The sequence below is a fragment of the Chanodichthys erythropterus genome, chromosome 20 (genome assembly GCF_024489055.1).
Source record: "Chanodichthys erythropterus isolate Z2021 chromosome 20, ASM2448905v1, whole genome shotgun sequence".
Lineage (NCBI taxonomy): Eukaryota > Metazoa > Chordata > Actinopteri > Cypriniformes > Xenocyprididae > Chanodichthys > Chanodichthys erythropterus.
In genome coordinates this window covers 12,209,700-12,226,450 of record NC_090240.1, presented here as the reverse complement: position 1 = coordinate 12,226,450, position 16,751 = coordinate 12,209,700, and the positions used below count along the sequence as shown (strand labels likewise).

At 36.8% G+C, this 16,751-nt stretch overlaps 1 protein-coding gene across 6 annotated transcripts in view; it reads left to right on the top strand.

The window, feature by feature from the left end:
- The window catches only part of si:ch211-117c9.5 (sodium- and chloride-dependent creatine transporter 1), a 34,155-nt gene that overhangs the window by 1,346 nt on the left and 16,058 nt on the right, over positions 1-16,751 (top strand). For 3 of the 6 annotated variants that reach the window (XM_067372345.1, XM_067372344.1, XM_067372342.1), the window contains 6 exons: positions 1,204-1,473; positions 9,348-9,479; positions 9,694-9,973; positions 10,756-10,888; positions 13,076-13,210; positions 15,229-15,332. In XM_067372345.1, the coding sequence (XP_067228446.1) occupies positions 1,386-1,473; positions 9,348-9,479; positions 9,694-9,973; positions 10,756-10,888; positions 13,076-13,210; positions 15,229-15,332 (872 nt within the window). In that variant the 5' untranslated portion in view covers positions 1,204-1,385. Of the gene's footprint in view, positions 1-209; positions 677-958; positions 1,058-1,203; positions 1,474-9,347; positions 9,480-9,693; positions 9,974-10,755; positions 10,889-13,075; positions 13,211-15,228; positions 15,333-16,751 lie in introns of those variants that run through there. The other 3 variants (XM_067372347.1, XM_067372346.1, XM_067372343.1) reach the window with 3 other exon arrangements.

Here is a 16,751-nt window from a genome sequence, read left to right as displayed (position 1 = left end):
TACAGGGCAATCATAAAACAGATGAGCAAATGTCTAGCTTGCAAAAAGAACATGAGCTGTTAATGTCCAGATATTTAGAAAAATATTAGAGTTGATAGGATATATTTTATCTGTACGCGTCTCTAGTCAGGTACGCGTTTTTATGTGTCTTCACCGCCCATCAGCCAATCACAGATGAGCGCGCATTCGTCAGCCAATCACAGCGCCGCGCCGCGCGTGATCGCTGGGACGCTGCGAGCTGACTGAGCGCTGATGCTTAGAGCGGTGTAATATCCAACGAGACGGGCGCCAACAGCACACCTGCTTTCCAGTTATATTACTTTACCAAACCGGGAGATTCCTTAAGACTTACTATCATTCTCGTTTAACCGACATCCATGCGATTCTTCAGGCTTACCTTCAAGTGCTTTGTCGACTGCTTTTGAGACCCTCTTATTCCTCGTCTGCCTGCGACGCACATCAATTATAATAATTTGGAGCTCAATCTTATCGACCTTCTGCTGAAGATCAATTTCTGTAAACAACCAGACAGCAACCCCACGGAAAAGTACTGAACAACGCGAATTAAAAGTAAATAAATCTATAAAAACGTTAAAGACCGTTATTTGTAAATTCTCGGGCGCGCGGCGCTCCTGCTGGCCAGCGCGCGGCATGTCGCCAGAAGAGCATTTCTCCAGTAAGAATGACTTTTGTTTTTGTTTGTTTGTTCGCCTGCCTATTTGATAATAACAAGAATACATTTTAATTACATTTAATGGCTGTGTCTTTGACCTGAAATGTAATCTATAAAGGAACCAGAATGGTGTTTGGTGTAATGTATCTTTCCATTAGACGGACTGTTCTTAAAACTCTCGATGTGTCTGAACAGGATCCGGATCTGGTCTCTTCATGTATTTACCTGTATCAAGTGTCTCTCTTTCACTTTCTTCCTTACACATGCTCTCTCTCACACACACAGTCCTTCAATCCGCTCCAATCTGGATTCAACTGCATCTCTGACATGCATAAACTGCCACTGATGTCATAGGAACACAGTAATCAATCAAACCCTCATGCTGTATGGGTGCATTTGCATTAAATTTATACATACATACATATATATAGCCTATATATATATATATATGACTTCATATCAGCTCAAATTCTGCTGTCATTAAAGCAAATACATTCACAAATTCATGTTCATATCTCTCTCTCTCTCAGATGATGGAGGGACGTGTGAGGATGAATCTCAGGAGGAAGCAGAAGTGGCCCGTCCTTTGGTCTCAGAGACAGAGGGGTCCAATACAGAGGTGTCTGAGCCCAGTGTTTGTGCGGGTTTGGTGGATACAGGCGAGCCCAACACAGAACTGGGGCATTCGGATCGACAAACATGGAGCAGACAAATGGACTTTATCATGTCCTGTGTTGGATTTGCTGTTGGCCTTGGAAACGTCTGGAGATTTCCTTACCTCTGTTATAAGAACGGAGGAGGTGAGATATATACACTCACATATATAATCATATCTAACCGAACACATACATATAGTTGGGTCTAAAAGACTTTTCATTGCTATACTCCATTATCAAAGGGATAGTTCACTCAAAAATGAAAATTATCCCATGATTTACTCACCCTCAAGCCATCCTTGGTGTATATGACTATCTTCTTTTAGACAAACACAATCGGAGATATATTTAAAAATATCTTTAGTCATCCAAGGTTTATAATGGTTGTGAATGGGGGGGGGGGAGGGGCTGCGTTTTGAAGCAAGAAATAATGCATCTATCCATTAAAAAAAGTAATCCATATCACTCCAGGGGGTTAATAAAGACCTTCTGAAGCGAAGCGATGCGTTTTTGTAAGAAAAATAACCATATTTAAAACTTTATAAATTCAAATAACTAGCTTCCGGTGGATTCCCGTACGCAGGATGTGCAAGTCGACCAAATGAGTAACCTGTGACGTGATGTATGACGCAGGATGTTGGAGTATCGTAAGCTTAGATGCCTCTTGTGGTTTAAATAAATAGGGCTGTGCAACAAACTCACATTCCTCTTCTCCTATATCAAAATCCTCTGACATTTCTCTTTCGGTTTAGACTTCTAATTTGTGACCGGTGTTTTGTTTTGCTCTATCCTCTGCGTCTCCGTGATCGCCATTACGTTGTGTGTCAAATCAAAGTCAAGTCAAGTCAAATTTTATTTATATAGCACAAATTTAAAGGGGTGGTTCAATGCGATTTCACTTTTTTAACTTTAGTTATTGTGTAATGTTGCTGCTTGAGCATAAACAGTATCTGCAAAGTTACAGTGCTGAAAGTTCAATGCGAACGGAGATATTGTCTTGTAAAGTTAAGGCATTTTAATGCCTACAAAAATGACTGGTTTGGACTACAACGAGCTTCTTCCCAGGTTAGTGATATCATAAGCCCTGCAAAACACGCCCCTGGGAACACGCAACAAAGTGGGCGAGGCCATGTGGCGCGGCATATGGAAGCGGAAGAGTTGTGTACACCGAACACGAGCGGTGTGACGCGTCAAAAGAGAACAGGACCCATTATAATCTGTGATATTTTCTACAATGGATGTGCTTTGGAAGACAACTTCCAGAATCTACACAAGTTCAATGCTGGATTTGCACAAAGGCTATTACTGAAAGATGAAGCAGTTCCTACTTTAAAAGCTGAAGCTGCTGTTTTTCACCCCCAAACTGTAAGTACGTTTTATTGTTTGTACAGGTCTTTTAAACGTATAGTTCTGTTGCTATTTTTTGGTTGCATCAGGGACGTAAACAAAGACCAACGCATTTTTGCTTCTAGCCAGTTAACATTAGCTAAATTATATTGCATACTTCTCTAACAAACGCCAACAAACACCAACAAACTTCTATGTTCATAGACAAACAGTTGTTCATGCTATAAATTAAACGCTACCTTTACAAAAAATGCTACTAACATTACTCAGTCATGTATTCAGCTACAGTAAAACTAACAAACAGCAGTGACAGAATATCTAAACACTTTGACACAAATACTAAATGAAATACCATTCATAAACGTCCTTTAAAAACACCGTTGCAGAGAGCTTGACCCTTTTCATCTTGGTCTGATTTGGGCTCAATTTGATACAGCAATATAGACGCCGTTATTTACATTTCCACCGAAGCACACGTAACCGTAACCACCGGTAATGGTAAGGGGCGTGGCGTTTCCGGACGCTTCAGCGAATCACGATGGCTCTGGATACACTGGGCCAGCTAACCAATCTGAGCACTTTGCGTATTTCAGAGGGAGCGGCTTCATAGAAGCAGGAAGTCAAACGAGCCGTTCATATGACAGTGGATACAGAGGTGTAGAATTAAGGTAAAATATATGAAAAATATGGCTTTTTTTAAAAAACGAAGCATTAGAACATGTTAAACTGCACCCCAAAAACACAATCAAGCCTAGAAAAAAAAAACACTGAACCACCCCTTTAACACAACTGTAGTTGATCCAAAGTGCTTTACAGTAAATCAGAAATTAAAATAGAAGGATGCCACAAATCGACTTGCGTATTCTGTGTACAGTCGTCCGCCGAAAGCTAGTTATTTGAATTTATAAAGTTTTAAATATGGATATTTTTCTTACAAAAACACATCGCTTCGCTTCAGAAGGCCTTTATCAACCCACTGGAGTCATATGGATTACTTTTTTTTTTGTGGATGGATGCATTATTTTTGGCTTCAATTCACAACCATCATAAACCTTGGAGGACTAAAGATATTTTTTAACACATCTCTGATTGTGTTCGTCTGAAAGAAGATAGTCATATACACCTAGGATGGCTTTAGGGTGAGTCAGAAAACCTTCTGTTGTTCTGTCATACACACTCTAAACACTAATTGCCTAAAACATCTGAAATGTAATGAAATATCTGCCAGTAGAGATAAGTTAGAAGGTCAAAGCTCTGAGAAAAATAAACGTGTGCCCGACAGACAGGAAGAAAGAGGAAGGACAATGGCTGTCTAATGTTCATGGCCTGAGTTTATCAAAGGTTGAAGAATTGACACTCTGTTCTTTGTTCTCCTCTCCCTCTCTTGTAACATTAACCATCTGCGCAGCTCTTATGACGCATGAAGGTGGTGATGTACGCTGCCTAGAGTTATCAGCTTTTTTGTTTCCCCTTCACTTTCTGTTTTTCGTGCCAGCTGAAGCATGTCAATAAGTCAGTGTCAGTGTCATAAGATTCAGACGCCATCTCAAGAACAGTGTCAGTTGTGTCTGTGGAGTTGATACTAAACCATTGGATTCTTTATCTGTCTGTAAACAACATGATTTGCAGTTGACCTAATCTGTTTTGCTCTCTCTCTTACATACACAAAGAGTATGTTTTAAGAGTTTACTTACAGGGATAGTACAGCCAATCTGTCATCATATACTATACATTTCATGTCATTCTAAACTGAACACAAAAAAAAGGATATTTTGAAGAAAAGTGTTTTTTTGTTCACAAAAGTGAAAGTTAATGTTGTCTGGAATAATAATAACTTCTTACACTGTGTCTACAATGGACGTGATATGACAAAAGCAAAGAGAATCCATTATAATGAGCGATGCTGTCTACACTTAATGTGGTGCAGCGACACGACAGATTCCCGACAGTAAACTGATGCTCTGTTCTATTTCTGATGTACTTCAAGTGCTCTGAGAGTACTTTTTACAATAAGAACAAATGGATTTGCAAAGGGTCACTTTGCTGCATCCAGTGTAGACAACCTCAAGTTGTTGGGTTGCAGCACAATGGTGTAGACAGACATGGTGTTATGTGTTCAACAGATCAGAATGATATTGAGTAAATGATGACAGAATTTCATTTTTGAGAGTGTTTTTAAGAACTAAGCTACAGACATTGTTACCCTTGTGAAAAAGAAGTGTGCTTAATTGTATTAATGTGCACTTGAAGTGTACTTCAAAATGTATATATATATATATATATTTGTATGTATATTAAGGCCAATTAAGTGTACTTGAAGAGAGTACACTCTTATGTTTCTGCATCTTTTGGTAACACTTTAATTTAAGGTGATGTAATTAATCTTTACATGTATTTACTGTAGTAATAACAGAAAATTATACATAATTACAAGCAACTAACCCTAAACCTTAACATTAACCCTATAGTAAGTGCATGTTGTTAATTAATGTTACCTAATACATATTTGTGTAATCACACCATAACAGTGTCACTTTAAATAAAGCATAACCACATACTTAGGGTGTGTTCACACTTGGCAGGCGATTGCTCTGTTAGTGCGGTTTATTTGAATAAGTGTGACCGCTGCCTTCTGACCCCGGTACACACCAAACAAAGGGACTGCTTCTAAATTAACTCTGAAATATGAATGCAACACAGACCAAAGACATCTAAACTAACCAAAAAGAGGACATGAAGTCACTTTTTTTCCCTGTCATAGTCGCAATGCTGCCAATTACAGTTTGGTACAGGCATTTGAGTTACAGGGGAATTCCTGTTGTGGTTTTGACTCCTTTACAAATTCACAAATTCTCAGCTTGTAAAAATACCGTCATATATACACACATACACAGCATTGCAAAAGAGATGTCATAATAGCCTTTTTTATTTTTTTTTATTGTATTTTTCTTAAGGTCTTAAAAATGACAGTGTGAATGCAAAGCGAACCAGACCTAAATGTATTATTTTCTTTTTGGTCCAGAACCAAGAGAACTGAACTATAAGTGTGAACATCCTTAGGCTGTGTGTCCAAAAAAACTTTTTTTCCTGTGGCTAACGTACTTTTCCGATTGTTTTCAATGGGAGCACCATTTTTTTAAACACCATGAGCGTAACGAGGATCTTTTTCACGCTCAAGCGCTGAGCACTCTACATTTTTTACTGGTCGCCTCGAGTTGAAGAATGTTCAACTTTGAGTAAAACGCTGCGCTCATCACTGTTACTTTTTAGCCTGCTGTCCAATCAGAGTGGGGGAGTGGTGGGACAAATACAACACCAACCAACTGTCACAACATTCTTGCTGTACAATGACATTAACAAGCAGAGAAAGGAACAAAATGGATGAGAAATTAATAATGCTGGTCTCCAAACATACATAGCAAGTACTCTGCATTGTGTCGACATTTTTAGCCTGAAACAAATTATCTGCGAAATCAGTAACAAGTAACAGTGCAGAACAGATATTCCATATCATAGTAACAAAGCGTCTCAACTGAAAAAACTGCCGAAGCGCTCTCAGATAGGCTTTGGTTGACACACGGCCTTAGGGTGCTAGCCCTTTTTTTGTGTGAACCCGGGTTCGATTGACGTCAGAGTGAAGTGCTGTAAAGTGTCCAAAAACATTCACACTTAAAGGGTAAGTTCACCCAAAAATGAAATTTCTGTCATTAATTACTCACCCTCATGTCGTTCCACACCTGTAAGACCATTCATCTTTAGAACACAAATTAAGATATTTTTGATTAAATCCGAGAGGTATATGACTCGTCCATAGCCAGCAATATAACCACCACTTTCAAGGTCCAGAAAGGTAATAAAGACATTGTTAAAATAGTCCACGTGACTACAGTGATTCAACCTTAACCCTCTGGAGTCTGAGGCTGATTTGGGGCCTGGAGAACTTTTGACATGCCCTGACATTTGTGCTTTTTTCAGTTGTTCATAAACATATTAATGGAAAAAGTGTCATTACACTGTATTCAGCACAAACTAGGCTACAATAATATGTGAGGAACATGTATGTACATGTTTGTGTTTTTGAAGGAATAACATTTATGCGTGGTTGTTGAAAAAACAAAAAACTTAAGTCACTGAAATAAGGCCAAAAAAAGTATAATAAATCTGTGTTCATAAGACTTTAGGGTATTGGAGGTTGTAGACTAGAGTTTTTGCTTCAAAATTATGTAAAAATTATGCTGCCTACTCCTTCATATTTAACAATATATTGATTTAGTTTTTGTAAGACACTTTTTGCCAAGAAACACAGTATGCAAGGAGGCGTGAATCACCACTGAAAATGGGCCATTCTCACCTGAGAAGACAAAAGAATTGGATAGTAATGAGCTGAAATGACTTGCATATTAATGAGGCATTTCAGTCAGGTAGGCTGTGAAAAAAAACCTTCTGTGATGTCTCAAGCTCATTATGATATATGAAACATACAGAAAAATATTATTACAATATAAAGTAATGGTTTTATATTATACTTTAAAATATAATGTATTTCTGTGATGCAAAGAGTCTGAATATAGGCTTTTAGTTTAAAAGCATGCACATTTGGAGAAATATTGGATTCTCATATGCTTATGTCAATTTTCTATACAGAGGAGTTATTTTTATTTAATATTCACTGTCATTACTATGAGCGCTGGTGTTTTCAATTCATCCTTGAAGTCGGAGGGCGCTCTGTGCATTTTAGTCCACAAATTCATCTAAAAGAAGAAGAGGCTATTCCATGAATGGAGTTTCCAATACATACAGCAGCAGGAGGGCGCTAAAGAAACAAAAACTCATCTAAACTTCATCTGTAGAAGACAAGTAAACAGGAAGTAACTGCATGTCTTCTAGAGATCGCTAACCATGACTTTTACATCCAGATAAACACTTTTCAAGACAATAAATACACGATTGAGATAATAAATGCATGTATTGACTGAATTAGCGTCTGAATAGCGCTGGCTCCGTGGGCGTGGCCGCATTAGCAGATAATGAGCTGAATCACGGATTTCTGACATGGCTCTCTTTTCATACAGATTACATAAACAAAGAAGGTTTGTTTTCGATTTGACTTACATGATTTAAAACCTGACATCTTAACGTTTTTTTAGACATAAGTGTAATTTTTTTGTCATTAGTATTCACTAAGTTACAGTTCATTTTCTGAGAACTATCAGATTGGAGTTCGTTCAGAGGGAGAGGAGAAATCACGCATCATGTTAGTTTTCTTTATTTTACAAAAAGCACAAAATTCTGTTTTTACTCTGAGTGTACACAAATGAAAGAAGATATTCCACAGATTAAAATGGTGTATAACTCTTAATTGTATGTGCAACATTGACGGAGTATTTTGAGTCTCTTTCACACTGATAAGAAAAAAACCACGGTGGTATCGCCGGCGATACCGTCAGACCTCAGAGTGTTAATTTTATGAAGCGGCGAGAGTACTTTTTGTGTGCAAAAACAAAACAAAAACAACGACTTTATTCAACAATTTCTTCTCCCCTGTCAGTCTCCTACGCTGTTGATGTTGTGAACGCTACATCAGCGCTTGCAGGTTCCATGTCAGAACGCTAGGGGTGCAATGGTTCAGATTACTCACGGTTCGGTTTGTATAACGGTTTTAGGCTCACGGTTTCGGTACGGTTTGGAATGTGCTATGTTCAGGTAAAAAATTACTACTGTCAAATAAAAATAAAGAAAATAAGAACAAATGATCAGATGGCACAAATAAATACAGTAAAGCAAAGATAGAAATAAATAAAGCTTTTCAGGTTTTTCATGTATCCAGTTTTCAGGTACAGAATTTGAATAAAGAAGCTAATAAAATGTAAAACAACATTGCATGTAATCTTTACTGTATAAATTAAATAAAGTTCAATCATCACTGGTCATATAGAGCGTACGACACTCGCATTGAACAAAGTTTAGGGGAAGCCAGAATGTGTATCCATCGACAGAAAAAAACATTAGTGTAACTCTGTTTGTCTGTTTCATTTATTTTCTGCAAACCATATTATAGATGCGTATGCGTCGTCAGATATTGATGAATTGCGGTGCAAGTGCGTGCCGAACCGAGTGTGTAGAACGGTATGGCTCGATTTTTTTACCGAAAACCGTTTCACCCCTACAGAACGCTGACTCATTATTGGCCGCCTTCTGTGTCAGCATCACACGCATGTGTCGTGCTGCTCACGTGTACAGCGTCGACCAATACTAAACTGGCAATCTGACATTGAACCTGGAAGCGCTGCACTGTGTTTACTACATTAACTGCTTAGGAGAATGACAGGGAAGAGAAGTTTTAACGATGTCTTTACTATCGTTGCTTTCACTTGGGGATCAGAAACCTCTTGGATTTCAACAAAAATATTTACATTTTTGTTCCGAAGATGAACGAAGGTCTTGGAACAACATGAAGGTGAGTAATTAATGACCGAAATTTCATTTTTGGGTGAACTAACCCTTTAAGTATATTCTTTTGAATTGTATTATTTCTGTAATAAGAACTCTTTTTAAAAGTATGCATAGGTGTACTTCTTTCACAAGGGTAGTCATTCCCCTACCATGTCATTTAGATAAAAAGTGTTTCCTGTTTGGCTATTGAATATTTGGTCACTTCATGTGTGTTGCAGGTGTGTTTCTGATCCCCTACATTCTGATGGTGTTCTTTGGGGGTATTCCAGTGTTCTTCCTGGAGATCGCACTGGGTCAGTTTATGAAACAAGGTGGGGTCGCCACATGGAACATCGCGCCTCTTTTTAAAGGTGGAGTATTATCAATAGCCAGACGCATTTGAACATCCCTGCCTTTACAACAGCCATTCGGGAAACAGATCCATACCTGGTCCTGCCAGTAATTGTCTTTCATTTTTAATGGCAAAACAGAATATTGATCTGTCTGGCTTTTAATATTGTCCAGCATGAGACATAGCATGTATTGGAGCAAGGTGAAGAAGGGCAGTATCTTTCTTTCCTCTAGGGCTTGGTCTGGCATCAATGGTGATCGTGTTCTTCTGCAACACCTACTACATCATGGTTCTGGTATGGGGCTTGTACTTTCTGGCCCACTCCTTCACGTCCCCTCTGCCGTGGGCCACATGTGGACATGAGTGGAACACGGTCAACTGTACCACCAACTTCAGCCGGGTGTGTTTCAATCAGTCACTGTCCCCTTCCCCTCTTAACGTCTCCTCCCTCAACCACAGTGCCAGCTGCCAGGAGCCCACGGGTTTGCGATCATCTGTTATGGAGTTCTGGGAGTAAGTGTCTTTGAAATGTTTTCAAATCTGATTAAGCCCTGGCACAGATTTGTGACATTTGTGAAAGTATCGTGCCATCAGATGAGCTGTTAAAGCTCTTAAAGGGATAGTTCACCCAAAAATGAAAATTCTGTCATCATTTACTCACCCTCAAGTTGTTCAAAACCTGTATGAATTTTTTCTTCTGCTGAATGCAAAAGAAAATATTTTGAAGAATATGGGTAACCAAACAGTTGACGAGCCCCGTTGACTTCCATAGTATTGAAAAAAAAAAATACTATGGAAGTCAGTGGGGTTCTTCAACTGTTTGGTTTACCCATATTCTTCAAAATATCTTCTTTTGTGCTCAATAGAAAAAAGAAATTCATACAGGTTTGGAACAACTTGAGGGTGAGTAAATGATGACGGCAAAATCTGCATTATAAAACAGATCGTTCTGATCCTGGATACTGATTGGTCAATACTGCATTCCAGCTGTAGTAATAAAACAGATATGGTAAAGGTTATAATGTGAAACACCTGTTCACCTATATCACTGCACTTCATTTGCATAATAATAGAGATAATATTTTTAATTATATGACATTTTTTAATATATTTTCAATGAAAACATAATATTTTCTTTATGTATTAACTATTTGAAAATGCAACAAGGCCTTGCTGTATTGTCAATATTGTTATTGCTTTTACAATATAGCATGGTCTCTCAAACCTTTTTGCTTAATTTTTGGAATAGCCAGTTTACAGTAGTTTGACAAAATGTTTCTTTCTTTCTTGATCAGGCGTAAAGTGCTACGTCTCTCTGGTGGTTTGGATGAAGTGGGTGACATCAGTGGTTACATGGTCTTGTGCCTCCTTGCTACATGGGTCATCGTCTACTTCTGCATCTGGAAGGGTGTCAAGTCAGCTGGAAAGGTACAAATTGGGGGCAGTTGTGGCCTAATGGCCTAATGGTTAGAGAGTCAGATTGGTAACCTGAAGGTTGTGGGTTGAGTCTCAATAGCAGCAGGAAATGACTGAGGTGCCCTTGAGCCCGGGCGCCAAAACAAAATGGCTGCCCACTGCCCTGTGTTTCAAGCTTTCTATAGATATATTTCTCATGTCTGTGAGGCAAACAGCCTATACGCTGAGTTTCGGTTCATTTAGCCTAAAAGATACGCTCCAGTTCTCGCGCCAGTGATCGCGCCTGCGCATCCATGATTATATTGTCTGCTATATTTGCTTCTTATTTATTAAATCCAGACAATTGGTTGATGAAACATTGATTAAAATTAAGATATAATTTTTACAAAGCGAATTTCACTTTAAAGAAAGGCTTTCTACAAAACACAACTTAATGAATTGGTCAAAATCATGTCTGAGCGACTCCATGCCTCCCGATATATTGCGCATCTTATGATCCATCTTACTCATGCTGTTTCTCTTTTCATAATCCAATAAATGAATTTAAAACATAACATAGGATTATTTAAACATAAATATGAAACTACATTTTCTTTAATGGCTACCAACATGTATTGTACAGTACAGAGAAATTTTATAAGCAAGAGCGAATGATGAGTCACGAGTCAGATCAAGAATAATTTATTCTTATATTTAATAATGGGGGCATTCAAGTTATTTGACATATATATTTTTTTTTTAAAGTAACGCAATAGTTACTTTCCCTGGTAATTAGTTACTTTTATAATGATGTAACTCATTTACTAACTCCGTTACTATTTGTGAGAAGTAACTAGTAACTATAACGAATTACTTTTTTAAAGTAACATGCACAACACTGTCCTAATGTGTGGGCACTAAATGGATAGGTTAAATGCAGAGGGGCAAATTCTAAGTATGGGTTACCATACGTGGCCTTCACATTTCACTTTCACTTTTTCACTTTCACAAATATATGTTTGAGAAAGATGATGGCTAGAAGCTTAAGAGTCTCCAGTTAATTCAAGGAAACAAAAAACACGGAACTCAAGAACAAGGAACTGAAAAGGAGTGCTTACATGTCTACGAAAACTTATATATGCATATATAAAGGGCAGTTAGACTTTATTTTATATTTTTGAAAGAAATTAATACCTTTATTCAGGAAGGATGCATTAAATTGATCAAAAGTGACAATATAGACATTTATGTTATAAAGATTTCTTTTTCAAATAAATGCTGTCCTTATGAACTTTCTATTCATCAAAGAATCCGGAAAAAATGTTTAATGGGTTCCACAAACATATTAAGAAGCACAACTGATCTCAACATTGATAATAATAATGATGTTTATTGAGCATCACATCATCATATTAGAATGATTTCTGAAGGATCATGTGACACTGAAAACTGGACTAATGATGTTGAAAATTCAGCTTTGATCACAGGAATAAATTACATTTTCAAATATATTCAGATAGAAAACAGTTATTTTAAATTGTAATAATATTTCACAATATCACTGTTTTTATTGTATTTTTGATCAAATAAATGCAGCCTTGGTGAGCAGAAGAAACATTTAAAAAAAAAAAAATTTTGAATGGTACTACTGTGTGTATATATATATACATGTTAAATATAATAATGTACAAATTGATATTTTATCATTGTTGGAGATTGTTTTGTATGTTGTAATGGCCATTCTTATTAGAAAATTTTATCTAATCTACAAGTACTCAAATCAATATTTCATGTATCTATTTGGAGTGTAATAAGTGGGATAAAGTACAGTCAGATGGTCATTATCTGCTTCGCATCGAGGTCCTGATCAGCGTGCTAGGGTTTATTTTGCAGTAATGATTGGCTGACTGTACATTATCCCTTACATACACACACACACATCAGTGGAACAATTACAAATGTTTGTTGCGAACATAAAAAAATAGATCAAGGCCAGAGTGCTGTCCGTGACTAAGCTGATTATTAGCTCTCCCAGCGGATATGTGTGCATGCAGTGTTTTCCTTCCTGTGCTTGACTGTCAGAGAAAAGCTTTCATACTGTGATAATAAACATAAATGTGTGATGATTCAGACACACCTCATTTCAGGAGGTACAGTGGTTTTACATTTAGGTGGAAAAATAAGAGTGCGGTACAGTAATGTGTCTGTATGTGTGTGCAGGTTGTATATTTCACAGCTTTGTTCCCATATCTGGTCCTGGTGGTCTTGTTTGTTCATGGTGTCTCACTGCCAGGAGCTCTTAATGGCATTATATACTACCTGAAACCAGACTGGAGCAAACTCTCCGAGGCACAGGTGAGAAGCTATACGTGTTTCGTTTTTATATGTCTATGTTCCATGGCAAGTGTTGCAAATATCCAAGCAATTCCGCATTTCATAGTTCAAATTGGAATGTACAATTTTATCAAAACAGTATAGAGATGGGGGTTTTAAAGACTTGTTTTGGTCCATATAAATTATGAATCAGGATCATTGTCTGTTATTTTAGTATCACTGAAATAATATTAATTAATTGATGATAAATTTTGCATTAGTTTTTATTTTTATATTTTATATATTTCCATTTTCATTTTAATACTAGTTAAAGTTTTAGCAATTTTGTTGTATGTTTTCGATATTTTTATTAGTTTTTATTTTTTATTTGTATTTTAGTTATATTAGTACATCAAGTTAAACTAAATGAAAAAGAGAAATCTTGCCTTGGCAACTAGTTGAAATAAAACAAGTTTAAGTTTAATGTTTTATTGGTAACTCTTTATAGTTTACTGTCCAATTCTCACTATTAACTAGTTGCTTATTAGCATGCATATTACTAGGATATTGACTGTTCACTGTAAACCCTAACGCTCAAAATACTTAATTCGTTTGAGTAGGACAAACTTAAATTAAACAAATTAGTTCAGTTAAATTAACTAAACTTTCTTTTACTTTTGAGTTCACAGCACTGACATATTTCAAGTAAACTAAACTGTTTTGCCCATGCTTTGCCCAATATGATTGAGTTGAGCTGCAGCAGATTTCTAATTCCCAGCATGCTTTGCATCAGACTGTATAAATGTTGAAATGTTATTTTGTGTGTTTTTGCATAAGATTAACATAGGGAGCAGTGCTTCCCACAGGTTTGAAATATACTTGCGGTGGTAGCCGGGTGAAAAATCCTCCTATTACCCACGGCACAAACATGGTCTACTACATGTGACAAACAAATAATGTTTTTATCATTATTTATTTTATTTTTTATTTAATTTTAATTACATAGCATACTATTACATTTAATTACATACTAATATTATGCATTATTATGCATTGTAAATTATGCAAAATTACAGCATTTAAATGGTTCTCCTTTTCCTATGTTTTCTTTGCTGTCATATATTATCTCTCTCAGTGAATGGGACACAGATTTTACTAGTAAAATTTATATAATGAATAATTTGTGTGTCAAATAATGTTCTTAGTCTTTTCTTCCTGTGGGGGAGACTACAGTAATTTAATATGAATTAAATGGAAATCAAATTAAATACAATTTATTGTGTAACCAAAATACCAATAATGCCCAAAAGAAAAAAACTTAGCGTGTGACTTTTAATTAGCCCGAAATACACCGGGACATGAAAATGTTTGTTCTATTGCAGGCTGATCCTTCAGATTCTTACAACCGTATAAAATGTTTTATATAAAGGCCACGAAGTAGACATTGTAATAATTCATCAACTTCAGTTCATGAGCAAACGCTTGGCATAAATCTGCGCTTTTCATTGATTGAGAATCACTTTGAAGCAGTTTTGCGTGAGCTTGTAGAACACGCAACAGCGCCCCCTTGTAACTTTGCAAAATGCAGCGCCTGTGGGAATGTCAGCGGGAGTAAACAGTTCACACATAACGAGCAGGTACGAAACGACTAGTTAATCGATCGTGGATGGTTTCATTATCTTTAAAGTATAAGAGGATAAATATAATAAAAGCAAAAATGTGTCTCCAATATACTTGGGCGGCCGTTATTATTCCTGGGCGGCCCGCCCAAGTAAAGTCTATGTGTGGGAAGCACTGGGGAGACATAAGTTAGTGTTTAATGTTGTGTTATGTTGGGATTGACAGGGGGTTCTGTTATTTTAGTTTTGTAGGGTTATCATTCTGGTGAAGAGTAGAGCCTGTGGTATTTTTAAATGCTTTTTTAGACTTTTTTTTTTCCGCTGTAAACAAAGATTCAGCTGTAAGCAAAGATTCGCCCATGTACTGAATGTTTAAAGCAATAACTAGAGCCACGTGACATGGTTATATAATTCTTCTTGTCATGACGATTATGATGGCAGGTATGGATTGACGCTGCCACACAGATCTTCTTTTCTTATGCTATCGGTCTGGGGGCCCTGACAGCCCTTGGGAGCTACAACCGATTCAACAACAACTGCTACCAGTAAGCAAAATATCACACACACACACAGCCCACTAAAGGCAAGATGATCTGAACCCATGTCCAGTTTTATTGAATATGATACAAAGTGAACAATACAATGATTTGACTTCACTATATGAACAAAACATGATTCTAGACCAGAGAACAATGAAACATAAGCTAAATACACAAAGACTAATGACTTAAAGGGACCTTTAGTTCACCCAAAAATGACAATTCTGTCATTAATTACTCACCCTCATGTTGTTCCAAACCCGTAAGACTTTCGTTCATATTCGAAACACAAATGAAGATCTTTTTGATGAAATCTGAGAGCTTTCTGTTCCTCCATAGACAGCTACATAATTACCACTTTGACGCTTCAAAAGGTACATAAAGCGATCATAAAATTAATGTCAATTTTCATTTTTGGGTGAAATAACCTTTAACAAGACACACCTGAAAGCAATGAGCAATGAACCAATGAGAATGTGACACAAAGACCAATTAGGGAACCAAGCAGAACATGACACATTCACAAGGGGAGCACAAGACATGGGCTGCGTTCAGTCCCGACAAAACGTTGCAAAATATTTTTTAAACGGAAACGGTGGTGCGCTGAATGCCCTTTTCTGATGATGCAAGAGTTGCAGCTATGGCAGCTGAGAAGGCCATTCTTTGTGCTCTTTTTGAAGAATTTTTGGAGCCGGTATAAATACGTGTTTAATACTGCAAAATAATCTCAATATTACAGTCACTGCCCTTGCCATCCAGAATAAAAGAGAACACATTTATAAACAACTTTACTTGGACTCATTGTGCAAGCTGTCTCTTTAATCCCGCGTGATTTATACACGTTGCTGCTGACTGGGCTGACATTTTTGACACACCCACCAAAGAAGAGAACGTATATCTCAAACTCGTTGCACACTGTTGCACATCGTTTCGAGGAAATATGTCGCTCGAACCCAGAAACCGTAGCAAATTGTGATCACATGAGGGCAAGGAAGTCACATGACAAGAAACCAGGAAAATTGAAACATGACTATGAAATTACAAAATAAAATACATGAACACCAACAAATCCCAAACCAACATGACAAATATAATATATAACTTATATTATTAGAAAAAAGTGATATATATAAGTATATATATATATATATATATATATATATATATATATATATATATATATATATTTTTGTGTGTGTGTGTGTGTGTGTGTGTGTGTGTGTATGATTTAAACAAGATTACTCCATTTATTCTTCCTAAAATGTAATATAGTATAATATAAAATATATAATATAACATGAAAATGAATTAAAAATTCCACAGTGAAGCAATTACATTGAGTAATTCTGTGTGTGTGTGTTTGTGTGTGTTTAGATACAGTACTGTGCAAAAGCCATGACCAGCTTTGTTGTTTAAGCAATGTTT